The 27,401-nt window shown below is 57.8% G+C and overlaps 1 protein-coding gene across 1 annotated transcript; it reads right to left on the bottom strand.

Moving 5' to 3' along the window:
- On the bottom strand, positions 1-26,098 carry DOC2B (double C2 domain beta). The gene is made up of 9 exons (XM_069603081.1): positions 25,554-26,098; positions 16,913-16,992; positions 14,073-14,147; positions 11,593-11,702; positions 11,324-11,450; positions 8,287-8,444; positions 4,404-4,485; positions 3,615-3,711; positions 1-3,093 (listed from the first exon to the last, which is right to left on the bottom strand). Exons 1-9 carry the CDS (start codon positions 25,924-25,926, stop codon positions 2,957-2,959), a joined length of 1,239 nt encoding a protein of 412 aa, XP_069459182.1. The 5' UTR covers positions 25,927-26,098; the 3' UTR covers positions 1-2,956.
- Between the last annotated feature and the right edge of the window lie 1,303 nt (positions 26,099-27,401).

Raw genomic sequence — 27,401 nt, 5'->3', positions numbered from 1 at the left:
TGGTCGCAATGAATGTTTCCATTTACTTTGGATTATATGTCATTATAAATATTAACAAATAAGACTTAAAAAGGACACCTTCGGGTAAGTCGGACGAAAGTACAAAAGTTGTGTGTGGGGGCTGCAGTTTCAGGACCGTTTCTGCAGGCGCCACATGATAGCAAAACGGCGGTAAGCAGTGCACGAGTCTGCGTCGAAGACGGCCAGAGTCCATGCATCGGGAGGTTCTGTCGGTTGGAGAAAGAACAAAGGGACATGCGCGGACCGGGAGATGCAGTTCCTTGCTCTCGCCACTAGAGGTCAGGTTGTTACCGCCTCAGAGTTGGAAGACGGGCCCGTCGGGGATTGGCTAGTAGTGGTGGGCGGGGCGGAGACTAGGTAGGAGGGTGGGGGTGGAGATGGATGCCCCATCCAGTGACCCCCTAGTTATTGACAGCTGACTTCAGAATGACTTTTTTTTGGCATCAAATTACCTGTTTTTGTGGGGTTGATATAGCAGAGGAAAGCCAGTTTGGGGTCAAAGGCAGAGCTGATACCGCAGCTTCTCAAAGCACTTTTTGTCTAACAGAGATACAAGCTGTAAGGGGTCCAGAACAGATCCAGGGTCCTAGGAAGGTTCTGTCTCCCTGGAAGGCCTCCTGCCCACGACCCCAATCCTTGGCCTGAGCTAGCTGTCCTGAAGCCCCACCTCCAGCCTGACTGTCCCTGTGGTCATCAGGGACCATTTTTTCAGGACCAAGTCTGCACTTGCACAGCCTAGGATGTTGGAAGACCTTGGCCTAGGTGCCCGGTGTCCCGGGTTCTTATCCCAAGTGCGTCCTGAATATGTCCCTTCTACTTGTCGGTCCTTGGTTTCCTCATGTGTCTAACAAGGAAGTTGTACTGCGTGAGGCTCTAGTATTCTTCTAACTTGGCCATTCAGCATTTCCATGTGTTTATAGGGCATCTCTCTGTGAAGCTCCTCTCTGAATGAGAGAAACCCCCCCTCAAAGGTAATGCTAAGAAGACAGCCAGAGTTAACCCAGACACAAGGCTCCTCAAAATCAGACTCTGCCTCTCTGAATCTGCTTCCTCATCTGTCAAATGGAGATGGCAGTTAAACCCATCTCCCAGGCCTGTGATGATTCATCAAGACAGTGCCTGTAAAAACCCTCACCACGCACAAAGCCTTCTCAGAGAGGCAAAAGCAAGACTCCGTGATCAGCCAAGGTTGCCAGGTACTGTGTGGGGGCTGGAGTCCTGTTTTCCCTGGAAAATGAAAACAGGCTGATGGGCACTTGGTGAGATTCATATCATCACCTGCCCCCGGGCCTCAGATGGTGATGTGCTTTGTGTCTGCAGCAGAGGGTCCAGCCCAGCGCCCCGTGAGCCCTGTACTAGGGTTGCTGTGGGTGTGGTGTCAGAGCGCTGGGCCGGGGGTGGGGCAGGGAACCTGAAAGGCCTCAGGCAGATCACTTTCCCTCTCTGGGCTCTGTTTTCCATCAGTACAGGGATGGGCTGAACACAGAAATTCCTGGTTTCTGCATTTGTTCATCCAGGGTTCCTGTAGGCCCCTTAGTCAGCAGGAAGAGGTGGGGGCTTCAGGCCTGGGCCCCAGATCCTTGATGCTCTCAATCCCTTCCTGGAGATCCTGACCCAGGCTGCAGAGTGGCTCTCAGCTCCTGAAGGACAAAGCCAGCTGTTCCCAGAAACAAGGCCCTGGATGCTGCTGAGTACTGAGAGGGATCTCAGTAGGGAATGGATGCAGAGGCAGCTGCGGGGGGCTCCCTGCTTTCCAACCCTGAACCCGAAGGAAGAGCCTGGAATGGGGAGGATGGAGGAAGGCAGGGAGCGGAGGGTGAGGACAAGGAGGCCTTTTGGTTTTTTTTCATGCGAAGAAGTGACTCTCTCTTCCTGACCACAGCTGACCTGATGCTTAAGCTGGGAACAACGAGAAGCAGGACCCATCCTCCAGGTTCCTCAGGAGGAGAAAGATCAAAGGTGGGAGAACTGGGTCTGAGAACTGAACTTGACCCTGCATCAACATCAGTTTAAGCCACTCCTCCCATGGCTACAAGCCCAGTTGGCCTGGCAGCTAGGGGTGGGATGGGGGAGGGCTGGGTGCCCCTGCCCCACTCCTAACAAACCCTGCCTCTCCCCTCATCCTCCCAAGAGAGACCCTCGGTCCAGACAGTTTCTCCTCGGCCCAAATCATCTTTCCTCTCCAGGCCTTGGACACTTGTTTCCAGTGCCCTTCCTCCTTTGTCTGCCTAGAATCTCCACTCAGTCTTCAAGGTCTTGCTGAAATATCACTTCCTGCAGGAAGCCCTCTCAGCAGAGTCCACAGAATGTGTAGGTGGGTCAGGCTGGCCTTGGCATTCCTTATACCCCTGTTGTAAGGGTTTGTTTTTAGCTCCATAACTAGACAGGGACCTCCCTGAGGGCAGGCTCTGGGTCTCTTTCTTCCCCAGGGGCCTGCGGAATCACTGAGTGAAGCACTTGCCCTTTGCCCATGTTCATGGGGAGCGCCAGGATCTTCAGCAGATCCTGGCTCTCAGGTGAACTTTTTCTACCCACCCAGTCATGCCAGAGCTGAAGTCAGAACCTCCTTTAGGGAATGGACTTTCTTCAGAGTCCTGTCCTACCCAAAATCTCCTTCCCCACTGCCCCTCTCAGCCTGCGGTCCCCTCCAACTCACTGCTGACCTCTGTAGGGTCCTTGTCCTCTGGATGGCCCCATCTACTTCCTCCGGGTGGGTACTGAGGTCCTCTTCTTCCACCCAGCCCTCTTGGGCCTCAGGGGGCGGAAAGCAGGCCCAGCTCACCGCCCCCGCCATCCCTCGGAGGGGCTTCAGTGGCTCTGTGTCCAAGCAGGTGTCCTGGATCTCCCCCGACGTGGGGGCCGAGGCCCTGAGCAGCAGCCGAGGAAGCCCAGGGCCAGGCCTGCGCTGGGCCAGGCGGCGGGCAGGCAGGGCGGGTCAGTCGCTGAGCACGGCCCCCGGGAGCTCGTTGGTGAGTGTGTGCCAGCGCTCTATCCTCTTGTCCTTGTTCTTCAGGCAGTCAAACCAGTGCTTCAGGCGCTCTCCCTTGGCATTGATGCCCAGAACCACGCCGCCTGCAGAGGGGAGCCCGGGGCAGCCAGGATACTTGACCTATGACTCTCAGGGTCCCTCGGGAACAGTGCCCCCAACACCCTCCCAGGCTCTGTGTGGCAAGGCCAGACTATCTATCCTACCTGCCTGCTTAGAGGGTGGACACTGCTCTGACCACCACATGCTTAGACCCTCTTACTGCCCCCCACCCCCCCAATCAGGGCCCAAGGATCCTATCCTGCCTTGCCTTTCCCCAGGACCAGAGCAGTACTCGGGGGCAGCTCCACCGTGCACAGCCACCCAGCCCACCAGGAATCTGGGGCCACAAGGACTCAGAGTCCAGCCTAAAAGGGCTGACCATCATCCACCCTTTTCCCTGCTCTACCGTGCACTGCTGTGTGACCCCTGCCAGGCCTCTTTCCCTCTCTGGGCCTGTTCTTTCTCTGTCACACAGGGTCAGGCTGCAACGTGGCTCTGGCCTGATTCAGGACTCTGCCCTAGGACCGGCATGTTGCTGAACAGCATTCCCATCATGGCCTCTCACCAATGAAATCGTTGGATTTTCCAATGTCGTAATCCCAGACGGTGATCTCCAGGGTCTTCTTGGCCAGGTCCCCATGCTTAATCTCATAACAGAATTCCTGGTGGCCAGAAGGGGAGTGTTAGGCCAATGCCACAGGGCCTGGAAGTCGGCTGGTGGCCAGTGTGCAGCAATTGCTGTGACGGATTCTCGCCCATCTCACCCACTTCTGAGAGCCTGGCTAAGATCCTCAGGGGCCCCTTTCCCTCCGACTGCCTGTCCCTTGGTCACTGAAGCTGCCTTTCTCAAGATCCCTGAGAGGCTCCTTATCGCCAGGTCAGTGCACACCGGGTGGCCTGGGCCACTCTTGGGTCTGACTCTGCTGACCACTCCCTTCTTCGTGGAACCCTCTTTCCTGTCAGCTTCCAGGACCCTTCCACATCCGACGACCCCCTGGCAGCACCTCCTCGGCCTGAGGACCTGAGTCACTCAGGCTCCTCTCCCTCATCTCGCTCCTCTGAGCTCCTCACCAGCTGCACCCACCTTCCTGGGGTCCTGAGGCCCCACATCCCCCATGGCTACAGTCCTATCAGCTCCATCCTCTGACGAGGTTTGCAGGCCTCCCCTTGCTTCCATCTGAACCTCAACCTGGTTCAGCCTGGCCTCACTTCTCCCATGACTCCCCGACCTCATGGCTGGGGGCTCTCCTGTGGGCCCCTTCCCACCCTCCAGCTCCCACAGTGGCCCCTGGAAAACTCAGTCCCCCCAGGGGAGAGTAAGTGTCTTTCCCACAGCTTCACCAGCCCCTCGTACCTCATTGAACTCTGGGTTCAGGGTTTTCTTCTTTACCGCTGTCTTGTGTTTGGATTTCTTGTCCACATCTGGCTTCAGGTATCTGGAATTATAACCAACCGATAGGCAGAGGGTGAGACGAGGCTGTGAGAACATATGGAGCCCCCAGGGCTTGGAAGCATTTTCTCCCGGGGGAGAGACTTCTGTTCATTCGTGATGACCAGACATGGCGCAGGTGAGTAGTCAGTGTAGTGAGAGAAGCAAGTGGGTCATTCATCACCTGGACCTCTGTTCACAGCCTGTTCCTGACATCACAGAGCCCCCTCTGTTCCCCGAGGAAAGGGGATTTTCCTAATTTCTGGAAGTTTTAATTTTCACAAAGTTCACATTTCCCGCCAGAAAAACATTTTTAGTAGAGTTGGTCCCCTGCTAGAGCTTTTCTGTGTTTAATACAGATTATGGAGGTAGAATTTGCATGCTATAAAATGCATCTTTAAGTGCATAACAGTGGTTTTTAACCTAGTCCCTGGGGTGTGTCGCTGCTGCCTCACTGAAACTTTGGGGAGGAAGAAGTCTTTTGGGCAACAGTGCTTCCTGCAGAGAAAAGAAATCCCTGCTTGCAGAGCAGCGGTCTTCATCTGGGGCTCAGAGAGGTGGAGGGACTTACCCAAGGTCACACAGCTGCCCAGCACGGGGCTGGTGCTCAGAAGCCAGGCTCTCTCTTTTGCAAAGCTTCCCACCCTGTCCCTGCGCGGACACTAGAATCTCTGTCACCCACCCCCAGCTTCCTGGTGCCCAACACTGGGTGGGATCAGCAAACATAGAAAGTGGTATCTCACTGTGGCTTTTCTGTACACTTAAAAAACGTTGATAGTTATTACGTAAGTCATTACAGAGACACTGGAAAATACATACTGACAAAAGCTGGGGGTGGGGAGAGAAATGAAGACATAGGTCTGCACAAATCCCGTTCTTTAGCAGCTTTATATAGCCATCAATAACTGGAAGTGACCCCACCCTGGTGCACTTCAAGAGGAAGTGATCTGACAGGGGAGTATTCGGCAGCACAGACCTATAGACCGCACTCCGGGCGCAAGCGCCGCATGGCGGGCTCTCCGGAGCGCTAGGTCGTGTGGAAGCAGTGGAGTTGCTGTTAGAAGACAGTCTGGAAAAGGCAAAACTACTGTGACCGAAAACAAATCAGCAGTTGCCTGGGGCACTTTTCTGGGGCCACGGTATCTACGGTGGTGGTTACGAGACTGTATACATCAGTCCCACAGCAAAAGAGAGAAAGTTAAGTTAAGCCTCAATAAAGATGAATTTTTAAACAAGTGGGGGTTCCCATAAACCCCCACCCAGAGATGGTGAATTTCTTCAGCTCCTTACAAGCTTCCATGTGTTTCTTGATTCATCTTTCTTTGCCTGTTTGGTTTGGGGGCAAGGAGGAGGGATGGGGGTCCTGGGCTGTGGGAGCGTCTCCCAGCCCGCCTGTGGAAGCCCCTGAAGGGAAGCTGTCCTGGGCTCCCCACGCCCTCAACACTGCACAGCCGATGCCCATCTAGAGACCCTCATGCGACCCCAGCTAGGGGTCGTCCCCCGTCCTGCCCCCAGGCCTTTGTCTATGCTGTCTCCTGGAGGGAGGGCGGCCTGTGTGGGTGAGGCGCACAGCCTGGGTGCTCCAGGGGCCCATCGGTGGCTGCTTCCCCTCCCTCCCTATCAGGACGCCCTCCTGCCCTGGCTGCTGGCCTCCTGGAGGCCCCTACCATTGCTGCCTTTCGTCTCTTCTGCACAGTGACTACTGCTCGCCTGAGGCCTCTAGAAGACACCAGAGGGCTAGAGAAGGAAGAGGTGGCCCAGGGCAGCAGGGCAAGTTGCTCCGTGTTTCCTCAGCACCCCTGGGTGGAGGGTGGAGAAGGTACCAGAAGGACCGCGTAGAAAGTTCCATGAGACCTAGCCCACCCCTGGCACCCAGCAGTTACTCAGGACGTGTGATGACTGTTAACCATCATCAGCCCCGGAAGACTAGCCTTAAGACCGGGCTTGGGGTCAGCTTCTAGCCTGGGGAGACTGAAGCAGCTGTCATCTGGGATGAAGTTCATAAAAAAGAAGGATGTTGACAAAAGGCCTTGTTCCATCGTGCTCTGCTCAGAATCTCAAACCTGGGCCTGCATCTCCCCTGCTCTTAGCAAGGAGGAGGCCTACGGTCCGTGAAGAGGCCTTTCAGAGATGGGAGCCCTGAGCGGCCACCCCCTGCATGTCACCCAGGGAACTTGAATCAGATGGAGGTGTTTATAGGCCACTGGGAGCCACCCTCTGAAAGGCCACCCTGACCCAGCCCATGGCTGGAGGGTGGCACGTGGCTGCAGTGGCCCAGTGACTCTCACGCCTGTGGCCGGGGTGGGGGAGGGGGGCGGCGCGGCCCAGGTGCGGTGGACAGGCCCCACCAGTGCTGCCTCGCCCTGGCCCTGGCGGGTGGCTGGCTCTTCCGCTGTAACTGGTGAGACCCTGCTTTCCGGATAACCCAGCCTGAGACTCTGGAATTCCTATCAACTTGGCAGGTAGGCACTGAGCCGATTTAAAAACTTAATACCACCCTGGCTTCAGATCCTATTTTCTTCCGTAGGGAAACTAACATCACAGATACAAGTGGACGCACGTCCTCCCTTCCCAGAGGCCATCCCTACAGGGTCACGCTGCGTGCTCCCCTCTACAGTCTGCTCTGGGCTTGGCACGCTTGGCATAGCTGTCCACGTTGATCCACCCAGTCCTTTTATTCACTTCAGCTGGACAGTACTCTTCTGCATGCAGACGCCACAGTCCATGCATCTCTCCCTCTGCTGATGAGCACTGGGCTGTCTCCAGCTTATGGCTGTCTCAAGCAATGGCACCAAAAGCAGCTTCCCACCGGGGCCTGGGCCTCTGGACCCCACGGACCTGGCAGGGAAGTGATGCGGCCACAGAGTGTACACATCTTCCCAGCTTACCCAGAGTCACTTACTTTCCCTCCACTGGTTTTAAGAGTCTGTCTTCTGAGCAAGGATAGCATGTCCTCTCCCAGTGGTCTGTGAGCCACTGGAAGTCAGTTGTGCTAATGGTCGAGCTTGGGGCCCAATTCACTGTTTTTTTAAATGGGAAACCAGTCGGTCTTTATGCTGGCCTCTGTCACCTGAGCCTCCTCAGGACCATCCCTGCTTCTTAACTATTTCATAACTCTGTCCCTCTCCCTGAGCAGAAACATCTCCTTTCGGCTGGGCCAAATTCCTCCCCAAGTTCTAACCTTCAAGATAGCCTCAAACAACAGTGAAGTCAGACTCAGATCCATGTTTTGCTAGTGGAGAGCCCCAAAGCTCAGATGGTGCCCGCCAACCACCTGCTTCATCCCTCTCTGAACGGCCACCAGCTCCTCTCTGGGCTCTGATCACAGCCTGTCCTGACCCAGATCCACGGCTCTGGGGCCCCTGCGTTAGTATCTCCCCAGCACCACCACAAGCCCCATCTGGCAGGGCTGAGGGAACCTTACCTGCGCCTGTGCCCAAGTGTGCTCAGCCCTAAGTCCTGACGGAGCCCCTTCACTGCATCTCCCAGCCTCCTGTCCCTTCCTCCAACCTGCGCACAGCCCCTCCTGGGCCCCACAGTCACAGAGAGACCTGAACCAGCCATCGGGAGAGAACTGCTCTTTCTGCACGGGTTGGGCAGCCACTCAGCTTCTGTGGGCAACAGTTTCCTCATCTGAGAAACGGGTTTGGCCAGATTCAACCCAGGGAGCATGGAAGACCCTTGTGAGCACAGCGCCCCCTGTGCTTCACACAACCACTTGCTGTGCAGTCTACTCATCGCAGCCCCCGCGGCCCCTGCACCTCCAGGAGGAGTGAGAAGGTGGGGAAGGAGCGGGCCGCACACTCACATTTTCACGTAGGGGTCTGAGTAGCCATTGGCGTCCATGGCGGCCAGGTGGGCACAGCGCACTATGCCGACCAGCAGGCCTTGCTTCTGCGAGCTGTACTTGAGGGAGACGAGGATGCGGCCCCGCTCCTCTAGGGACTTGTCTTCCGTCTTGTCCACCTGTGGAGCGGGAGGGCCGTCACTCAGCTGTCCTTGCCCGCCCCTCCCGCAGCCACAGGCCCAGGCCACGTGGAGCCCAGTGGGTGCTGGTGTGTGGGGGGCGTGGTTCACTGGGACCCTGGCCCCTGGATTGTGCTTCCTAGAGCCTCAGGCTGTAGGAGGGCCCCGTTGGGAGAATCTGGGAAAACAGTCCAACCCCAGGGGCAGCTAGGAGGTGGGTGGGGCAGGGCCCAGCACCTGCCCCTGGAGTTAGACCTCAAGTCTAGGTCTCACCGTGTGGCCTCTCCCCACCCCACTCAGCATCCTGAGACCTCCCATTTCCACCTGGTGCTCATCCAGAACCCCTGTCCTCTACCTTCTGTCCAGCCAGCCTGAGCCCTGTGACCTCCGAGGGCCCCTTCCTGGCGTCTCTGCCAGGCTCGTCTCACACTCCGTCTCTGGGCTTGGCTATCCTCTGCCTGGCACTAAAGCAGCACCTCACGTGGCCCCTCGTGGGCCGGGGCCATGCTTGCACCTCTCTGGAGATGGGAATCCTGTGGGGTGAAGGAAGGACCGCTTTCCCCCCAACACACCCAGGGCCAGCTGGTCACTGCATTCCCCCTGAGTGCAAATGCAGCCTTGGCCACTTCACACAGTGCTCAGCCAGTCGGTACCCATGGGTCCGAGGGGGCAGGTGAGATTCAACCACCTGTCACTCAGGCCTCGGGCTTCGAGTATGACAACCTCACTAAACCACGACTCTTGTGCCAGTTGTGTGATGTGTGAAAATTAAACAGTATAATGAACTGGGATATTTTCAGCTGTTTTTTTTTTTTAACAGTGGGATATACTTTGGATGGTTTCGCATAAAGACCATTGAACTGGGACATTTCTCAGTATTTACGAACAATGAATAAGGTTTACAAGGCTCTCTAAAATCTATGAGGTACCATCAAAATGAATCTTTACTGCCCAGTGATTATCCCAAATTGCACCCTTGTCAACTGTGGGTCTCTGAACGTCAGGAGATCCTGGCAAATTCAAGCGAGGCTCAGCAAGGCCTTGATCACGCCCCAGGCACAAGCATGTACACTCTCAAACACATCCCCCGTGCATGAAACAGGTGCTCACGCATGCATTCCACACTCTTGCACACACACTGCTCATACACAATTCACATTTAACACCACACAGGTGATTGTTTATATCAGGGATCAAAACAGGAACACAACTCCAGCAGGAGTTGATGTTGCCTTTTATAAGTGACATAGATCATTTGGAGAAACTGGGTCAGCTGCGGTTAGTGACTAATAATAACGCTTAAAAGGTTATCTCCATCACACACATGCCTAGAAGTGGGAGAGAATGTGACCACAGAGTACAATTTGTTCAAGTTAAGCAAAAATACAGAGCTGGGATCCTGGGCGGGAGCTCTGACCTCAGGTCTGTTGTTCCCGGCCTTGACCAGGCCAGGCTGCACTGAACAGGGCCCGAGATGGGTACAAGCACTCAGGGGATGACCCCTGGGCTCTGTCCTCTAGAGCTTTCCCATTGCCCAGGCTTCTGGTGGGGAAGTGTCCTGGGCAGAGGGAACTGTGTCCTCTGTGGGACTTCACCACGCAGTCCCTGAAGGCCCAGGTTTCTTAGGGCCTCAGACCTGGGACCTCCTGGCCAATCCCTCCCAGTCCTTTTGAACTGGGTGAAGGCAGGCAAGGGGAGGGGAGAGGGACGGGGAGTGGGGAGGGGAACATTGCTCAGAGACTGGGAGGGCTCAGCTGCTGGAGACGGCCGGGGGCAAAATCAGTTCTGACACGTTCAAACAATTGCAATTTCTAGGAAAGAATTATTTTCTGTCTCCTCTGGGTATCTCACAATCACCTCATGCCTAACACATTCCAGTTGAGGTCCGAGCATCCCCAGCTGCTCCTCCCACGGTCCCCCGCGTCCCAGTGAATGACCCTTCGTCCTCCCAGGCCCCACACCTAAGGATGCTGATCTTCAGCCCTTCTCCCTGGCTCCTCTGCTGCCCTGCGCAGGTCCTATTCCCGTTCCTGCCTCTGCACTTTTGGTTTCCCCACCCTGGCCCTCCACTCCCTCTCCCTGAGAGCCTGTTAAAATATCTTCAGACAGCTTGGCCCCCGCCTATCACGCTCCTGTGGTCCATCTCACTCAGAGATAAAGCTGGAGTCCTCTCAGTCTCCCCAACCCCAACTCCTGCTCTCAGCTCCCAGGACCCCTTGCCCCCTGCTCCCTCCACCCCACTCAGTTGGCCTCTTGCCTGTGCCTCCCACAGGCTGAACACTTTTCCATGAAGGCTTTGCACCTGCAGCTCCCTCTGCCTGGGATATTCCCTGCTTGCCAGGTGAGCCTTCCCAGAGCACCCATCTAACCCATCAACCCCTCTCATGCTTTCCTTCTCGGCCCTGATCCCTGCTGAATGTTCTATCTGTTTGGGTGGTCTATCTCATTTTTGGTCTGGCTCTTGTCCAGGCTTCATGAGGGCAGGGAGATTAATCTGTCTCCCCAGCACTTGCAGCCATGCCAGGCACAGAGTAGGTGCTCAATGAATGCTCTTGGGGGCTTGCCTGGTGCCCAATGGTTAAAATCCACCTGCCAATGCCGGGCACACAGGCTCCATCCCTGGTCCAGGAAGATTCCACATGCTGTGTGGCCTCTAAGCCCGGGCATCACAACTACTGTGCTGTGCAGCAAGAGACGCTACTGCAATGAGAAGCCCGTGTGCTGCCACAAAGAGTAGCTGCCTATCGCTGCAACTAGAGAAAGCCCTCACACAGCAATGAAGACCCAGCACGGCAAAAAATAAATAGATTAAAAAAAAATGCTCCTGGCCTTGTGCTCATGGCAGCGTGGGCCCTGGATGGCTCCAGAGCCTGACTCACCGGCAGCTGCTTCTCCAGGCAGATGCTGAACGTCTTGGTGTGGTTGGGCTTCAGCTTCTTCAGGGGCACTCTGGTCTCCCCGATGAACTCGTTGTGGCGGAATTTGTCCTCATCACACACGGAGATCCTGGAGGGCAAGGGGCCTCTCAGTTTGCTTCCAAAGTCAGGGAGGGTTTGCAAGCAGTGGGTGGGGCTGTGAGGGCAGGGCCAGCCCTGTGGACAAGGCTGGGTGGGGTGGGGGAGCCGGTGGCCGGGGGGGCCTCACCCACCGCAGGGTCTTTCGGATCATGTCTTCATCTGTGATCCCGTAGTAAGTGAGAGTCTCGTTCCACGTGGGGTTCAGAGTGTTTCGGAGAGTTTTCGTTCTGAGCTTATTCGCCTGGAGAGAGCAAAAACGAGCCTCTGAGCATCAAGGAGGGCAGTGGGCAGTGTAATGGCCCCACACATGTCCCAATCCCCCAGAACCTAGCAAAGCGGGGAGGCGGGGCGAAAGTTGCTCATCGGCTGACTTTACAACAGCAAAGGGACTTCCCTGGCAGTCCAGTGATGAAGACTCTGAGCTTCCACTGCAGGGCACATGAGTTCAATCCCTGGTCGGGGAACTAAGATCCCACATGCCATGGTGCAGGCCCTCTCCACTCCTTAGCCTTGCAAAAAAAAAAAAATCTGTATACAACAGGCAGATGATCTAGGTGGGCCGTGTCATCACCAGGCCCTTAAAAGTGGAAGAAAAAGGCAAGAGAGAGGCAGAAGGAGGTGTGACAAGGACAGAAGGTCAGAGAGGTGCCACTGGCTTTGAAGACGGAGGAAGGGGCCACGAGCCAGCTGGGCCAAAGGGGCGCCTCTGGAAGCTGGAGAGGAATGGGAAACAGCTTCTCTCCTGGAGCCTCTAGGATGGAAGGTAGGCATGCTGCCAATCCATATTAGCCCAGTGGGACCCACGCCCTGCAAAACTGGAAAGAGCGAGCTCCGTGGTGGTGTAACCCACCCAGTTGGTGGTAACCGGTTAGCGCAGTCCTCGGAAAACACAGCGGCTCGGGCCTGCCTCCTAGGGGCGTGCCCAGGAGCGGTGGGGGAGGGCCTCGGCGGGAGGTGTGGGCTGGGCTGCTGGAGGTCTGCTGCGGGACTGGCTCCTCTCCCGCAGTCTCCTCGCCTGGCCCAAAGGCACCTGCCCTCCTTTCCCAGAGCTTCCGGACACCTCGGGTCTTGGATTCCTTACCTGTCTTGTCCCCTTCAGACTCTGACCTCTGTGCCCAGTTCCCTTTGATGTCTGCCACACCAGCCCAGGCTCTGAGGTCATACAGCCCTGGGTTTGAGTCCCAGCTCCCCCGCTTGCATAAGCTCTGTGGAGCCCAGTGGGTTCCATACCCTCTGCCAGGCTCCAGGGCATAACGACCACCTCTCTCAGCTCACTTTTCAGGCCCCTGTCTATAGGGAGACTGTGCTCTATGGAATGCTGCCCTAACTCAGGGGTCAATCCTATGACGGGCCCCTAGGACTTAGCAGCAGGTACTGCCGACTTGAGGTCCTAGGAGTCTAGGGACGGCCGGTCACTGAGCCCCTTCCTGGGGCTGTGTAGCCCTGACAGCCCTGGGGATTACCCTGCCCGGCCCCCAGCATGAAGATGCAAGGCTGCAGGGGAAGCCTGCTCCTCCAGGCTTTGGAGGAGGGCCACTGTCCTTTTCCCCACAGCCCTTGCCTTCCCTTCCGGGGTGACTCCCCTGGACCAGTGGAGTCCAGACCTAAAGGAACTCAGACCTCAGCAGCCTGTGGCTCCTCAGCCTGGGTGGCCACCTGAGGGCAGGGCCCCCCAATTGTCCAGAGCAGTGGCAGGGGAAGCCCTCTGCCCAGAGGCCCGCCCCAGTTGCTGAGTTTTCCTGTGAGGTCACTCACGGGCCAGGAAGGAAGTCCTCAACTATGGCTTCTGAGAAAGAGGCCAGGATAAGAACACTAGCCACCAGGCTCTGCTGCTTAAGCTCTCGTGTCCTGTGTCCCCTGTCCCTCCATTTCTGCCTTGCTCTCTATTCAGAAGCAAAGCTGCTGGACTCCCGTTGAGTGCCCCTGGCACGGAGTCTGTCCACCTCACCCCTTGCGATGACTGTGGGTTCCCAAGGCCAAGGAAGGACCCACTTCTGAAAAGACGATGTGACCTTTCTTCCCATGAAATTACAAAGAAAACTGCACTCAACTGTAAGCCGTATGAAAGAAGTCTAATCAAGTTCTGATCTTCCAGTGCTGAGGGCCACCTTGATGCTTTTGTTAATAGCTAATTTAAGGAAAAAAATTTCTTCTCTCACAGATGCACCTATTGGCCTGGTCTGTTTGTCAGGTCATCTGGTGTGGGAACAAGTGTTCTGTAGTCAAATAATCTGGGCAGATGCTGACCATTCCATCCCCCTTGTGGAATATTACAGAGCTGCCCACCAGGGCATTAAAGGCTCTGATAAGTCCTGCAGTAAAGAAACCAGTTTAATAATGTTTCCTGAAGTTACCTGGTCACAGAACTCTTTGTTTGCACATACTATTAATGTCCAGTTGAGGATGTTTCTTATAAAACGCTGGCCTGGAAATTCTCTGGTGGAGTTTCCCCAACTCAGCAGGCAGGTAGTGCTGACTAGAGGTCCCCTGGGAGGCCTAGCGGGTGTGGGGCTGAGTGGGTGTGGGAGCTGGGAGCTCCCTGGGTGCCCTAAGTCCAGCCTGGGCTCAGGCGGGCACAGCTGGTCAGCGGGCCCAGAGCAGGGCCCCTTACCTTACTGGCTCCCGGCAGCAGGTGCAGCTTGACGTACGGGTCTGCCAGCCCGTTGTGGTCCATCGGCTTCAGGCCCTGGGCAGAGAACAGCGAAGGGTGTAAGTGGGGGCCTGGGGACACAGAGCAGCCAGGGCCTCCCGGCACCTGGGGCAGCAGGTCCCTGGGCCTCCCGTCTGGGTCCACTCATGACCCTCTTCACAGAAGCACCCCTGCCCCATACCCACAGGATGGGGGAGCAAGGATGGCTCAGTACCAGTGCAATTTCCTGCCCCGACCCCCCACAAATGTCTGATTCTGTGTAGATGACCCAGGGCATCTTTGTCAGATCGGCCTCTTTCTCGTTGTCGTCTCCTTGTCATGGAGGCCAGGTGACTCAACTTTCTCTGAATGAGGCCCCCATTATCCTGCTGTGGTCAGATCCTTCCTTCTTCCTGAACCATCTTCCCTTGCTCCCCAAGCCCTGCGACTTTCCTCATTGACCCTAAGTCCTCGTGAGCCCCTGTCCACCCATCCACACGCCTCCCTCTGCAGCCACAGGAGAACATTATTTGTCCTGGAGACCAGGCTCCATTTCTCTCTGGCTTGGCCACGGGGCTCTGCCTGTCTGTGTCCCCAGAGGCCACACAAGCTGGCCGGCCGTGCAGAGTCCCTCTGCAAGAGGGCACCCCTCACTCACTCTCGACCACCAACAAGTGTGCACAGCCAGGGAGCCCACGGAACCACAGACAGGCGCCCAGCTGACCTCATTCCTGCTCCTCTTTCTGGAAACTCTCTCCTGGGATGGCTCACGGGGATGCAGGGAGGAAGTGGTGACATGTGCGGGGCGGAGGTGACATCCCCATGACCTCATCCAAAGACGAACTGCAAGCTCACCAGCCCGATCCCCCACCTCCCAGGGGAGCTGAGGCCTTCTCCCCACTCCCCACCTTCGTTCAGAGGAGCCACGGATGGGGGCTGAGATCTGATGTCGGGGCTTCCAACTTCTAACCAGCACTGCCTGGTTACCAGGAAGGGGCCCACAGGTTTTAGCGCCAGGATGGCCGTTCAGGTCCAGCTCCAGCACCTATCAGTTGGGTAAGTGATGAGGCCTCTGCCTCCTGAGCCTCAGTTTTATCATCTGTAAAAGGGGTTAGCAGTCCCCATGTCCCAGGGTGGCTGTGGGAGTCAAGGAGGCAATGCTGTTGTGGGCCTGCTGCTAGGGCATTTGCCCCCTTCTGGTCTGTGCTAGGCCCTCTGACGATGCCAGAGAAGTGGCTCAGGGTGGAGCAGAGCATCTGAGCTGGGCCCGGAGCTGCCTGGGCTCCAGCTCTGTCCTGCCCAGTAAGTGGGGCTGACTCCAGGATGAGGCTTGGCTGGGCGGCTCTGTGTATATCATGGCAGAAGCGACCCTGCCCAACACACACCTCTTACCCTTTCCCACACAGCTGGAACTTCCCAATTCTGCTGTGGGTGGGTGTGTCTGCCACCAGGACAGCATTAGGTACTAAGCACTCACTCATTTACTGCTCACAACAATCACACAGGTGGGGACAATTAACCCTGTTTTACAGATGAGCAAACTGAGGCCGTTCTACCCACTTACAGACTGAGTGGCCGAGCTAGGGTCCACTGCTGGGGCATCTGGTGTCCTCTGAGAGACACCCAAGGGGCTCCCCCTGTCAGCCTCAGCCTTCCTACCCCCTGGGGCCCCTCCCCACACCCTCGCCCACCCCAGCTCCTCCCACACCTGCACCACCTCCTGCCCAGCAGAGGGTGAACTGGAGACTGGGTGCTGCCATGGCTCCCCCCCGCCAATGCCCGAGTGGAGCAACCCTAAGTGGACACACACACAGCCCCTTGAGAGCCCGGTAGAGACAGTGGGGCCCACAGCACGGGGGGGGGCGGTGTCTGCATGGGTGGGGGAGGAGGGCTGGCTCTGCCAGAGCAGCCTGGCAGCCACTGCCCTTCCCCAGCCTCCAGGCCTGGACAACCTCTATCTGCACAGCTCGGTGGAGGGCGAGGGGAAGGGTCTGCCCGGGCGCGCATCCTGCCCTCCCTCGGCACGCCACCGCCGGAGAGGCCCCTGGAGGAGAGGGTGGGGAGGCGATGGCGTGGGTCCACCGGGGACACTACTCACCCCACCACAGTGGCCCAGGCCAGGAGGCACACAGCTGGGGCAGAAGCAGGTGGCTGGCCCCTCTGGACGGGAAAGAGCCACAGGTAGGGTGGGAGGAGGGGAGAGAAGCTGGCAGGCTGGGGGGCTGGTGGTGGGACTGGGCCCAGGCAGCAATGCCGGAGGCTCCTCGCTTGGAACCAGGCCCAGGCCCTTCCACGGCTCTACTGGGAGGCTCTACCAGGCGGTGCAGCCGCCCTTACCTTGCGGGAGAACATCAGCCTGGGCACCTTCCTCCCAGCGGGAGCGATGCGGTGGGGATGAAGGGAACAGCATGGCTAAGACCAGAGCTGACAGGGGCCAGCCCAGGACAGGGGATCATGGGGCTCAGATACCCGGCACTCCCGCCCAGAGAGCAAGCTCAGGCCCATGTGACCAGAGCCTCCCCAGGGAGGTGGGAGGCCCAGGTGCTGGGAACCTCGGGCCGGAGGCGTCCACGTCCAACCCCTCCTCCCCACCCGCAGGACAGGCCTGCCAGCACCCTGCCTGCCCTTCCCTCCCTGACAGCTCCCCAGTTCTGGCGGCCTTAGGCCCCTAAATGCTACCCTTCCACCCTCCTCCTCTCATTCTCTCTGGTTTTTCGGTTCTGCTCTTTCCCTGAAAAGCCTCCCTGCAGGGGAGGCAGCGTGTCTTGGGGGTAACTGGGCTGAGCACTGCCTCCTCGCCCTGCGCCCGCTGGTGGGCCTACCTTGGCCTTGGCGATGGTGCAGTGCAGGGCGTTGTTTTCCTGGTCGTAAAGCAGGCTGAAGTCCAGCGTGCCCAGGGCGGCTGCGGACAGGGAGGGCTCAGGTCACCCCGGGGCCACAGGGGAGAAGTGGCACCCAGCCCTGCGCAGTCAGACAAAGTATCACGGTGTCCATGCTGACTGCCACCGACTGGGCAGTCCTACCTGTCCAGCATCCCCCACCCTGGGAAGGAGCTCAGGGAGGGTAGGCCCATCACCCCCAGATGCTGTGAGCAGTGGCCCAAGAGTCAAACCCAGGTGGTGGCCTCTGACCCCTGCATCATGCCTCGGGGCCTGCAGCTGGTGCAGGGTGTGGCCACGTGTGCCGGGCACTCGGCTAAAGGGGTTCCTGTCGTCCTGGTGTGACTGCCGGCCTACGCTCCACACCTCGGCTCCCCTTGGCCTGTGATCTGTCCTCAGATCGTGGGAGGAGGCAGAGGGGTCAGGCTCCGGGGGGCTGCAGGCCTGGGCCTGACCGACCGGCTGGTCCACTCACCGCCCCCCCAGCAGCACTTGGGGCTGCGGCATCCGGTCTCTCCAGGCCCTTAGGGCCCCTGGGCAGGCTGTGAGGAGCGAGCTGGGCCCTCATGGTGCCACTGTGGCCGCTGAAAAAGCAGAGACGGATTCCCAAGGGCTGGGCAGAGGGTGTGGCAGTGACTGGATGCAGCTGCCGCCGTCAGGCACCATCACACACAGCAGCTGTGGCCTTTATGCCGCTGTGGCTTCTGGTATAAAGGTGGGGGTGGTGGCTGAGGGCGGACCTTGGGGGCAAGTCTCCCTCACGAGACACACATTCACAGGATGTCTTTAGAAGCCCAGACCCTGCTTGCTGGCCAACTGGCTTCCCATTCATTCACTCATTACCAAGTGTTCACAACATGCTAGGCTCTAAGAATGAAGAGGGGTTTTCCTGGTGGTTCAGTGGTAAAGAATCTGCCTGCCAATGCAGGAGACGTGGGTTCGATCCCTGGGTTGGGAAGATCCCCTGGAGAAGGAAAGAGCAACCCACTCCAGTATTCTTGCCTGTAAAATTCCATGGACAGAGGATCCTGGTGGGCTACAGTCCAAAGGATCAGAGAGTCAGACATGACTGAGTACACACACACACACACACACACACACACACACACACACACACGAATGAAGATATCAAAAGGCAGGTTCCTGCTCCAAGGAAAGCACAGCTTTACAGGAGGAACAGAAGAGAAGGATTTGCCACAACAAAGTCCAGTGGGGCAGGATTGATGGAGGAGGCCTGAGCTTGATGTGAACTGGGGCCATCAGAGAAGGCTTCCTGGAGGAAGTGACCCTTCACTTGATCCATGCAAGATGAGTAGGAGTTGGCCAGTGCGGAGTGGGGCTGGGAGAAAGGCCATTTCAACCACAGGACCACCCAGAGGGCAGGGTGCTGGGTAGTTGGAGTCATGCTAGGGAGAGGCCAGGGTTGCCCAGTGTGGGTCGAGAGCAAACCACAGCCTGCTGGCCAAGTCCGGCCACTATTTGTCTTGCATCTCTGTTCCTAACACAGGGTCAGGCACCCCGCTCAGCATCTCTGTTATTGCCTGTCGGGGGCACCTGTAGGGTGTCTGACCTCTGAGGTCTGACCCTGGGTTCAAACCCTGGCTCTGCACTTCCTTGCTCTGTGACCTTAGCATATCTAGTCTCTCTGTGCCTCAGTTTCCTCATCTGCAAAATGGAAAAACAGCATCCACCTCACGGCATGCCTGGGGTGCGGAAAGTACTCAGTAGATAATTATAGAAGAAGCAGATCCATTTAGGTGATGTTTCTAGATGAGCGTACTTGCCCCTCTGAGACACCTCCTGGAATGAACTCGTTCTGAACTGGATCGCTCCCCTCCCAGCCCTTGTGAGCAGAATACACAAACGGTCACTTAAGACTTTTCGGAACAACCTGAGTCATTGCTGTGACTGCGGCTAACTGTGCCCTGTGTCCAAGTCCCAGCCCAGGCACTGAAGGGTGTGTGAGACGAGTCCTTCACCAGGCGATCCCGGGTGGCCACTCTTTTTGAGGTTTTCTTGACTTTTTTTCTGCCTCCTCTCTTGAGATCCGCTTGAAACTCCTGTTATGTTAAAGTACTTGCTCCTGGTCGCATAGGCAGCTCTGCCTTCTAGTCACTGGTTACTTGGTTTTTCTATGAAACGAGGTGAGAATAGTTGTTAAAATTGTGTCTAAACTCAAAGTCAACAGGCCTTAAGTGGAGCCAAGAGTCCTTTTCCCCGAGCGGAGTAAGCATGCTTTATGGCACCCCACTCCAGTACTCTTGCCTGGAAAATCCCTTGGACGGAGGAGTCTGGTAGGCTGCAGTCCACGGGGTTGCAAAGAGTCAGACACAACTGAGCGACTTCACTTTCACTTTTCACTTTCATGCATTGGAGAAGGAAATGGCAACCCACTCCAGTGTTCTTGTCTGGACAATCCCAGGGACAGGGGAGCCTGGTGGGCTGCCGTCTATGGGGTCGCACAGAGTCAGACACGACTGAAGCGACTTAGCAGCAGTCCTGGCCTATTGGGTTTCCCAGGTGTCTCAGCATTTAACAATTTACCTGCCAATGCAGGAGAAGCAGGTTTGACCCCTGCAGATTTTACTGGAGAAAGAAATGGCAATCCACTCCAGTATTCTTGCCTGGAGAATCCCATGGACAGAAGAGCCTGGCGGGTTGCAGTCCATGGGGTCGCAAAGAGTCAGACATGACTGAGGACGCACACATCTGGCCTATTGCTGCCTGCTTGCTAGGCTGCCTCCATGCTGGCGGGGCAGGTGAGGGTGCTCTAACGGTGGGATCTATCACCTCGCCTGCAACAACTAACAGCCACAGGCCCAGGCTTCTCCAGGCTTTTGCAGTAACAGCCTTTAAAGCTCTTGGCTTTGCAAGACAGTAAATCAGCCTACTGTTCTGTTCAGGCCTAACTTGCGGCTTGTGCCTCCAGACATTAGCCTCTGGAGGGCAGGGACCACACCTCTGACACCAGCAATGAGCAGATGTTCAATTCACAAGGCTGGTCTATCCAAACTAACTCGTTAGCCAGCTGCTCACTCGAGCAGAGATGTGGTGTGATGCTCATGTATTAAAACACACAGTTCCAACACAAAATTGTAAAGCAATTATCCTCCAATTAAAAGAAAAGAACACCAACCACAAAATCCACACAGTTCACAATCTCTGCCCAGTTCCTCATCCCAGAGAAGGACAAGGCAGCCGACAGAGCCCCCCACTGGGAAATTCAGCTCCAGGCAGGGAGAGGGGTCCCTTCCACTGGATTTACAGACACCTGTGTTTAAGCGGGGCCCTGACACTGCTCAATAAAACCGATAGCTGTTATCACTGCCCGGGAAGGAACAGCAAGCCTGGTACTGCCCCCAGGACGGGATTGGTGGATTTCTTTAGATGCAAGTTTTAGAAGAAACAATAGTTTCTTCTTCTAAACAATAGAGAAGCTCAGTTGCCATTTTTAGAGACTTGCTGGTGGTGGAGCTCTCTTAGAGAGCTCTTTATTTCCTATTTGGAGAAACGAGGCTCCGAGAGGGGAGGTGATCCGGCTAGGGTGGCACAGCAGAGCTGGACGCAGAATCCAGGCCTCTTCACTTCCGTCCTGATTGCTCCTTCCCGCCTTAAAGCCCAGTGGCTTCCAATACTTTCTGTCTGCTACTTTGTTAAGCTGAACTCTTGAGAGGATGGGCCAGAAACACGAAAGAGGGATAAACAGAATTGCTCCTGGGGTGTAGGGAGGGCTGGTCTGTCACCCGAGAGGGGCCTCTGAGTTGAAAGGCCACCTGGGCTTGTGGCAGGTGAAGGGGGCCCTGAGGACAGGTGAAGGTGCTTGTCACTGTGAACCACAAGGTCCTGCCCTCCAGCCACTCAAATCACACATCCTGGCTAAAGTTTACATCCTTGGATGAATTATGAGGCTTGGTCACTAATGGGCCTCTGAGAGTTGTCACCCGCTTGTTGATAATTATAGAGCTTTAATGGGGCTAATTCAGAGAAAATCAAGCTCAGCTCCTGTCAGTTCCTCTAAGGCAGAACATCCCTCTGCTTGGCTGATGGAGACTGACAGCATCATTTTGACCTTGGTTTGCACCTGGACTTTCCTCACCCATACACCCTTGGGAATAGGCAATTGGCCCTGGTTTTGTTTCTCTTTTTAAGAAAAATGTCATCCTCTCAAATAGTTTAAAAAAAAAAACCATGGCAAGAACCACAGAAAATGATCAAGTCTGAGTTGAAAGGATTTCCTAGTTGGGGAGACTGAGGCACTGACCAGGCGCTGCAGGGGGAGCAAAGAGGAATGAGCCCACAGCTTATGGTCCTGCTTCCCAGGTGCTCAAGGCAGAGGGCGAGGACTTTTATAAACCTGCTCATGAGCTTCTCTGGTGGTCCAGTAGTTAGGAATCTGCCTGCAATGCAGGGGACACGGGCTCAAGCCCTGGTCTGGGAAGATGCCACATGCTGTAGGGCAGCTAAGCCCGGGCGCCACAATCACTGAAGCCTGTGCACCAAGAGACAACTCCACAATGAGAAGCCCGTGCGCGGGACTAGAGAGCAGCCCCCACTTGCGGCAACTAGAGAAAGCCTGCCTGCAGCAACAAAGACCCAGCACAGCCAAAAATAAACAAATTTAAAAAATTAAACTACCCCCCAAAATATATATAAACCTATTCATTCCCCTACTTTACACGGTCCAAAGGCTCTCCACTGCCTCCTGGACTCTGCCAACCTCCGTGGTGTGGCACTCAGGCCCTCTGTGATGACCACTTGGGCTTCATCGTCCTCTTTTCCCCTTGCTCCAGCCACTGGACTCTTCCTCCCTCCACTCGGCCAGCCTGCCTTCTCCCTCCTCCCGCTGTACCTTCTTTGCGGGAGAGCTCTGTGCAAGCTAGCGCTTCCCATTTGGGTTCCTGACTCGTCACTGCTGGGTTATTTGTGTGTCTCCATTTCCATGAACTCCCTGGTGGCAGAGATTGCGTCTCAGGCACTCCATGCTCGGCAACAGTGCCGGACACCTAGTTGGTCCTAAGAGGCTGAGTGTGTGGAAATACGGCCCAGGTAGAATATGACAGGCCCATAAGGAAGGGGAATCACAGCAAGCGGGGACAGGGAAATGATTCCAGCTGAAGGGCCTTCTGGGCCAGCCTAACAGCGATTCCTCCTCTCCAACATTGCTTCAAGGCCGCTGTGGCCATTGGTCCTGACTCAGCCCCGGATGAATCATGCAGGGGCCAGTGTAAGCATGACCATGAGATGCGACTCTGGCTCACAGATCTCCTAGGGAGAGGTTTCCTCGCTTTTAAACTGAGACATGGGAGTGGAGACTCATCAAATTTAGGATCTTACTGTTATATGAGGGAGGTCAGCCTAGGTGGAAAAGGTGGGACTTCCCTGGTGGCTCAGAACCACCAGCCTTCGTAGGAGACACGGGTTTGATCCCTGATCCGGGAAGATCCCATATGGCTTAACTAACCCTTGCACCACAGCAATTGATTGAGCCTATGCTCTAGAGCCCAGGAATGGCAACTATTGAAACTGGTGCTCCCTAGAGTCTGTGCTCCACAATAAGAGACGCCACCGCAATGAGAAATCTGTGCACTGCAGCTAAAGAGTAGCCCCTGCTCGCCACAGCTAGAGCCCTTGCAGCAGCGAAGACTCAGCACAGCCAAAAAAATAAATAAAACTTAAAGAAAAGAGGAAAAGGACATGGTCGGGTGGAGAAACACAGAACCATTGCCGCTGACACTGCTGCTGAGCAGGGGCATGAATCTGCCCCGGTGCCACACGGCCTCAACAGTCCTCACTGTTTGAGGCACTCTGAATTTTCTGTTACCTAGAAACCCCAAAGCATTCTAGTCATTATGGCTTTGAAGGATGGCCTGAGTTTCCACAGGTGGAGACTGGGTGGGAGGGCATCGCAGGCAGGGGAGTAGCATGTGTGGAGGTTGGGGGGCATAGGACCATTGGAAGGGCAGCAAGCCGCGGAGTCCAGCTTAGCCAGGCCGCTCTGTGGGTCACTGGGAGGGCACGGGCACAAGGGACACCTCTAACTGTAACATTTCTGCATCTTCTCCCTGTTAACGCTCCTCTATTAGATCAGTGGGGAGCCTGTCAATTTTGTGCTTGTGCCTTGCGGTGACTTAATCGAGGATGGGCTTTAAAGAGAAGGGGGAAAAAAGGCTGAATAAGTAAACAGCACTTCACTCCCGGCCTTGGACAACAGAGCAACCGTCCTAATTTCTTTTTGTTAGAACGGAGATAATCCAATAATTAGGGCAGCAGATAGCATAACCCTGGCTAAAGCCGTAATGAACCATCTGGCTTGAATCATTTAGGCTTATTGTAGGGATCTGGTTGTCAGAGCTGAGAGGGAGGTGAGGCCTGGGCTACTGAGTGGAGAATGGTTCCGCCCTAGAACCTGGCCCCCCAACCCCAGAACCTAGATTTCTGTGTTCTCAAGGTGGGATGTTTGGCCACTGATGGGGTCTAAGCCCAGGGCGGTGGCCCCTTGAAGGGAATGAGGGGGCTCAAGCTGGCCCTGGCTCGGTCACACACCCTTCTCCTTGGCTCTCTGCAGCAGAGTGCCCTGGTGGCATGGGTGTGGCCAGCCCACGGCTTCAGGCTGGCAAGGCTGTGTCTGACTGCCCCACACTGCTGACCCCAAGTGCGTCCGTCTCCTGCTAGGACAATGAGCTCTGGGTCCAGGGCCCCAGCCCCGTTCCCTCTCTGCTGTGAAGACAGTGCTCTGTGAAGGACTGCTGAGTTGATGGACTGAAGGTGGGGCAACTGGCCCGTGGCTTGCCCTTTCTGGTCCCCTTCTTGTCTGTGGGTTCAGGGACAGCCAAAAGAAACAGCCTGATTTCTCACCTCTTAGCAGCATGTCTCTGGAGGGCCCGGGTGGCACCAGGAGAGCCTGAAGCTCGGGTGGAAGCCCTGCCCTGCTCGCCTGCTCCCCTGGCGTAGCAAGAAAGATGCTGGAAATGGGAAAAAGTGGCCTACCCCTTCTTCTGGAGCCAGGGAAGATTCAGGGCATGCAAAGGGGTGACTTGGGTCTGCATGCCCAGAGGCATAGCAAGTGAGGGGGTGCACCTGGCCCAGGGTGCCAGGAACTTGGGGTGGGGAGATCCAGGGCACAGCCCAGAGGGCAATAAACTCTCCCGACCCAGTTTCCCCAGTCTGGCAGGAAAATGGAGGAAGAGGACTGCTCCCCATCCCCATGCCCCTGGGCTGGCTGGGCCTCAACATGCCAGGCTCTGCCCAGAGGGCTGTGGTCCAGGCCCGAGAGCGTGCAGAGCCAGCAGCTTTCCATCACAGGCCAGGCTCCAACCGACTTGACCCAGGGCTGGCAGGCCTCCCCCCTACTCTCCCCCCGGGCCTCCCCGGCTAGGGTGACGACCAGGTCTGGCTCCACCGCTTCCCGCTGGGATGCTGGTAACCCCCACTGTCAGTTTGCAGAGGCACATTTTATGTTGGGGAAACTCAGGCTGAGGCCCATGTGGGCACCCGAGCCAGGCGCAGCGGCCCTCGCTGCGCTGCGTGGGGGATGGGATCCGGCGAGCCTCGGCGAAGTGGGCGAGCGACCCCTGCCCCGAGAAAAGTCCACACCTCGCGCAGAACCGGCGTTGGACTCGGGTTTTCTAGCTCTGAGAGTGACGCGGCAGGGGCTACAGCCGGGCAGGGGCCTGGCGAGCAACGCTGCCCGCGTCCCCGGCCCCATCCCGCGTAAATCCATCCGGCACCGCAGGGCGACCTCGGCGTTCCCGGTTTTCCCTCCAGTCCCGGGGCGGGCGGGGAGGCCAGGGCGGCCACCCTCGGAGCCCAGAAAGACGCCAGGAGCACCAGCCAGCCGGGCCTCGGCCCCGGGGGCCCGGAGCTTGCCTGTTCCCTGGGGCTCGGGGCTCATGCCCGCAGGAGGAGGCTGGGGTGGGGGTGGGGGCCCTTACTGGCCGGGGAAGCGGGTGTTAACAGGTGGACGAAGGTCGGCGGCCCGGTCGAGCGCAGCGGCGAGACCAACGAACGTGGGAGGAGGAACCACCAAGGTTTTTCCAAAGGACAAGCGGGCCCCACGGTCCCCTGGTCCTCGGCCCGTGCGCCAGTCAAGCCGCCACGCTCTGCGGCCGCCGGGCCCACCCGGGAGGCCGCCCGACTCCGGCCCTGGGGTCTCCCCGCCTCTCGCCCAGCCCGACCCTCGGCTGCGGGGCCGATCCGCCGCGTGCTTCGGGGCTGGGAGCAATCGCGCGGCCGGCAGCAACTGGTGTCTCCCCGGGGCGCAGCTCCGCCCTGTCAGGGAACAAAAGCCGCCGCCCGCGCTGGGGCTCCCGGCGGGCGGGCCGAGAGGGGGCGAGGCGCGGGCTCCGGGGAGCCGGCCGCTGGAAATGGGACACCCCCAGGGGGCGCCCCCAAACTTCCCACCTCTCGGACCTGCTCGGGGGAGGGGCTGTGTGTGCTGGGCGCGCGGAGAGCGCACGGCGCGGCCAGGGACTGCCACCAGGCGGGGGGTGTGCCGGAGGAACCGAGACCGCAGAGGAGGCGAGGGCGGGAGCGCGAGCAGCCGCGCAGGGGAGGGGGCGAGAAGCGGGAGGGTTGGGAGACTTACTGCAGTCGTCGGACTCGTAGCCGTCGGCGTCCGGCTCTTCCTCGAGTGGCTTGGCGGGCGGCCGCCCAGGGCTGGGGGCCGGGCCGGGGCCGGGGCTGGCTCCGTAGGCTCCAAAGAGCTGATCGACATCCTCGTCGTCGTCGCGGGCGCCGTCGGAGGGGCTGCGGCGGCCAGCGCTGGCCGCCGCCGGGCGCGCGGGGGCGTCCGGGGGCGCCGCGGCGCGGGGCCCAGCGTCCGGGGGCAGGCCCCGCGGGAAGCGGGGGAAGTAGTCGGAGATCTGCTTGATGGGCCGGATGGGGCCGGGGCACACGTCGATGGCCATATGCTCTTGGATGCTGATGGTCGCCTTCTCCCCGCGCCGCCGGAGGGTCATGCAGGCAGCACGGCTCCGCCCGGGCGCAGCCCGGCCCGACCCGGCGCGGCCCCGGCCCGGGGGCGGCTCAGCAGGCCCGGCGGGGCGCGGCGGGGGCTGCGGGCATCGCCGGCGGCGCCCCCGGACGGCCCTGACGCGGCTGCTGCCTGCTCGGCGGCGGCCGGCGCGAGTGAGTGCCAGGGGCCGGCAGGCAGGGGGCGGGCCCAGCCCGCGTCACCGGCAGCCGCCGATCAGTGCGAGTGTGCGGGCGGCGGGGAGCGGAGCGAGCCGAGTGGCGCCGCACTCACTGGCACTCACACCGGCGCGCACGCCGGCCCGGGACCCTGCGCGCGCACTCGGCGGGCAGGGCCACTCGGCGCCTTCCACTCACGCGGCGCAGGACGGGCGCAGAGCCGAGCAGGGACCCGCAGGACGCACACCCGCACTTTCCCGCGCGTGCCCGCACTTCCTGGGCTCCGTTCACACAGGACACTCGCCGGTGGGCAAGGACACTTCCAGAGCACAGAAACATGTGCGGATCTGGGCGGAAGCACCTACTGCTCACATCTGCAGGACACACGTACCCATAGAGAGCTGGATGAAGCTACTGTGGCACTGTACACCCCCCCACCAACACCCCCCCCCCCCCCCGCCCCACCAATACACACACATCCCTAACAGCACTCGTGGAGGCGGTCAGGAGACTCAGGGCACCCCTGTCCGCAGCACACCTAACAGGATATACAGACACGCCCCCAAAGTGATCAGGGGACCCAGGGCACCTCGCAGCCCCCAGCCTAGCAGGACACATAGCCTCACTCCTAGGAGTGCCAGACAGGATGCTCTCACATTAGCAAGACATCCACAGCTGTCCAAGGTCACCGATGGCACAGTCTGTTCACCCTTCCTCTCAAGTCACACACAAGCACACTCTTCCTAACCAGGAGTCAGCCTCTCACTTGGTCAGTGAGTAGCTTGAAGGACAAGGTGTGTGAGGACCTTGACCACAAGAGGTGACTGGGAGAGGATGAGGGCAGGCAGGGGCCTGGGCATCCCCAGGACATGATGAAGGATGAAGAGGCAGAGAGGCAGGGCGTGGCTGGCCACCAGGCCTCAGGCTTCCCACATGGTCAGAAAACCAAACAAATGCCCAGCCCCCTACCTCTGTCCTGATTTCCTGAGAATTCGGTTCTGTTGGGAATGGCTGCTGCTTATACAGGTGTGTCCCCAGAAAGCCCTGGCCATAGACAGAATCCTGTTTACTCTCTCTTGTTTCCATTGACATCAGATATGCTTATCTTCTTGGCTGGGTCCCTTCCAGAAAGACTAAATGAGGGGTCTCAAGCCTGCACCCCTGCCCCCACCATAACTCCTGTGGCGGTGTGAGGGGGAAGAGAGAGGTGGCCTCACCTTCATCACTTCCAGCTGCATCATTCTGGCACATCATTAGCTCTTTCTGAACCTCAGTTTTCTCAGCTGTGAAATGGGGCTAATTC

This window comes from Ovis canadensis, chromosome 11 (genome assembly GCF_042477335.2).
Source record: "Ovis canadensis isolate MfBH-ARS-UI-01 breed Bighorn chromosome 11, ARS-UI_OviCan_v2, whole genome shotgun sequence".
NCBI classification, from domain to species: Eukaryota; Metazoa; Chordata; class Mammalia; order Artiodactyla; family Bovidae; genus Ovis; species Ovis canadensis.
The sequence above is the reverse complement of the archived record's forward strand: the minus strand, read 5'-3'. Positions and strand labels throughout refer to the sequence as shown.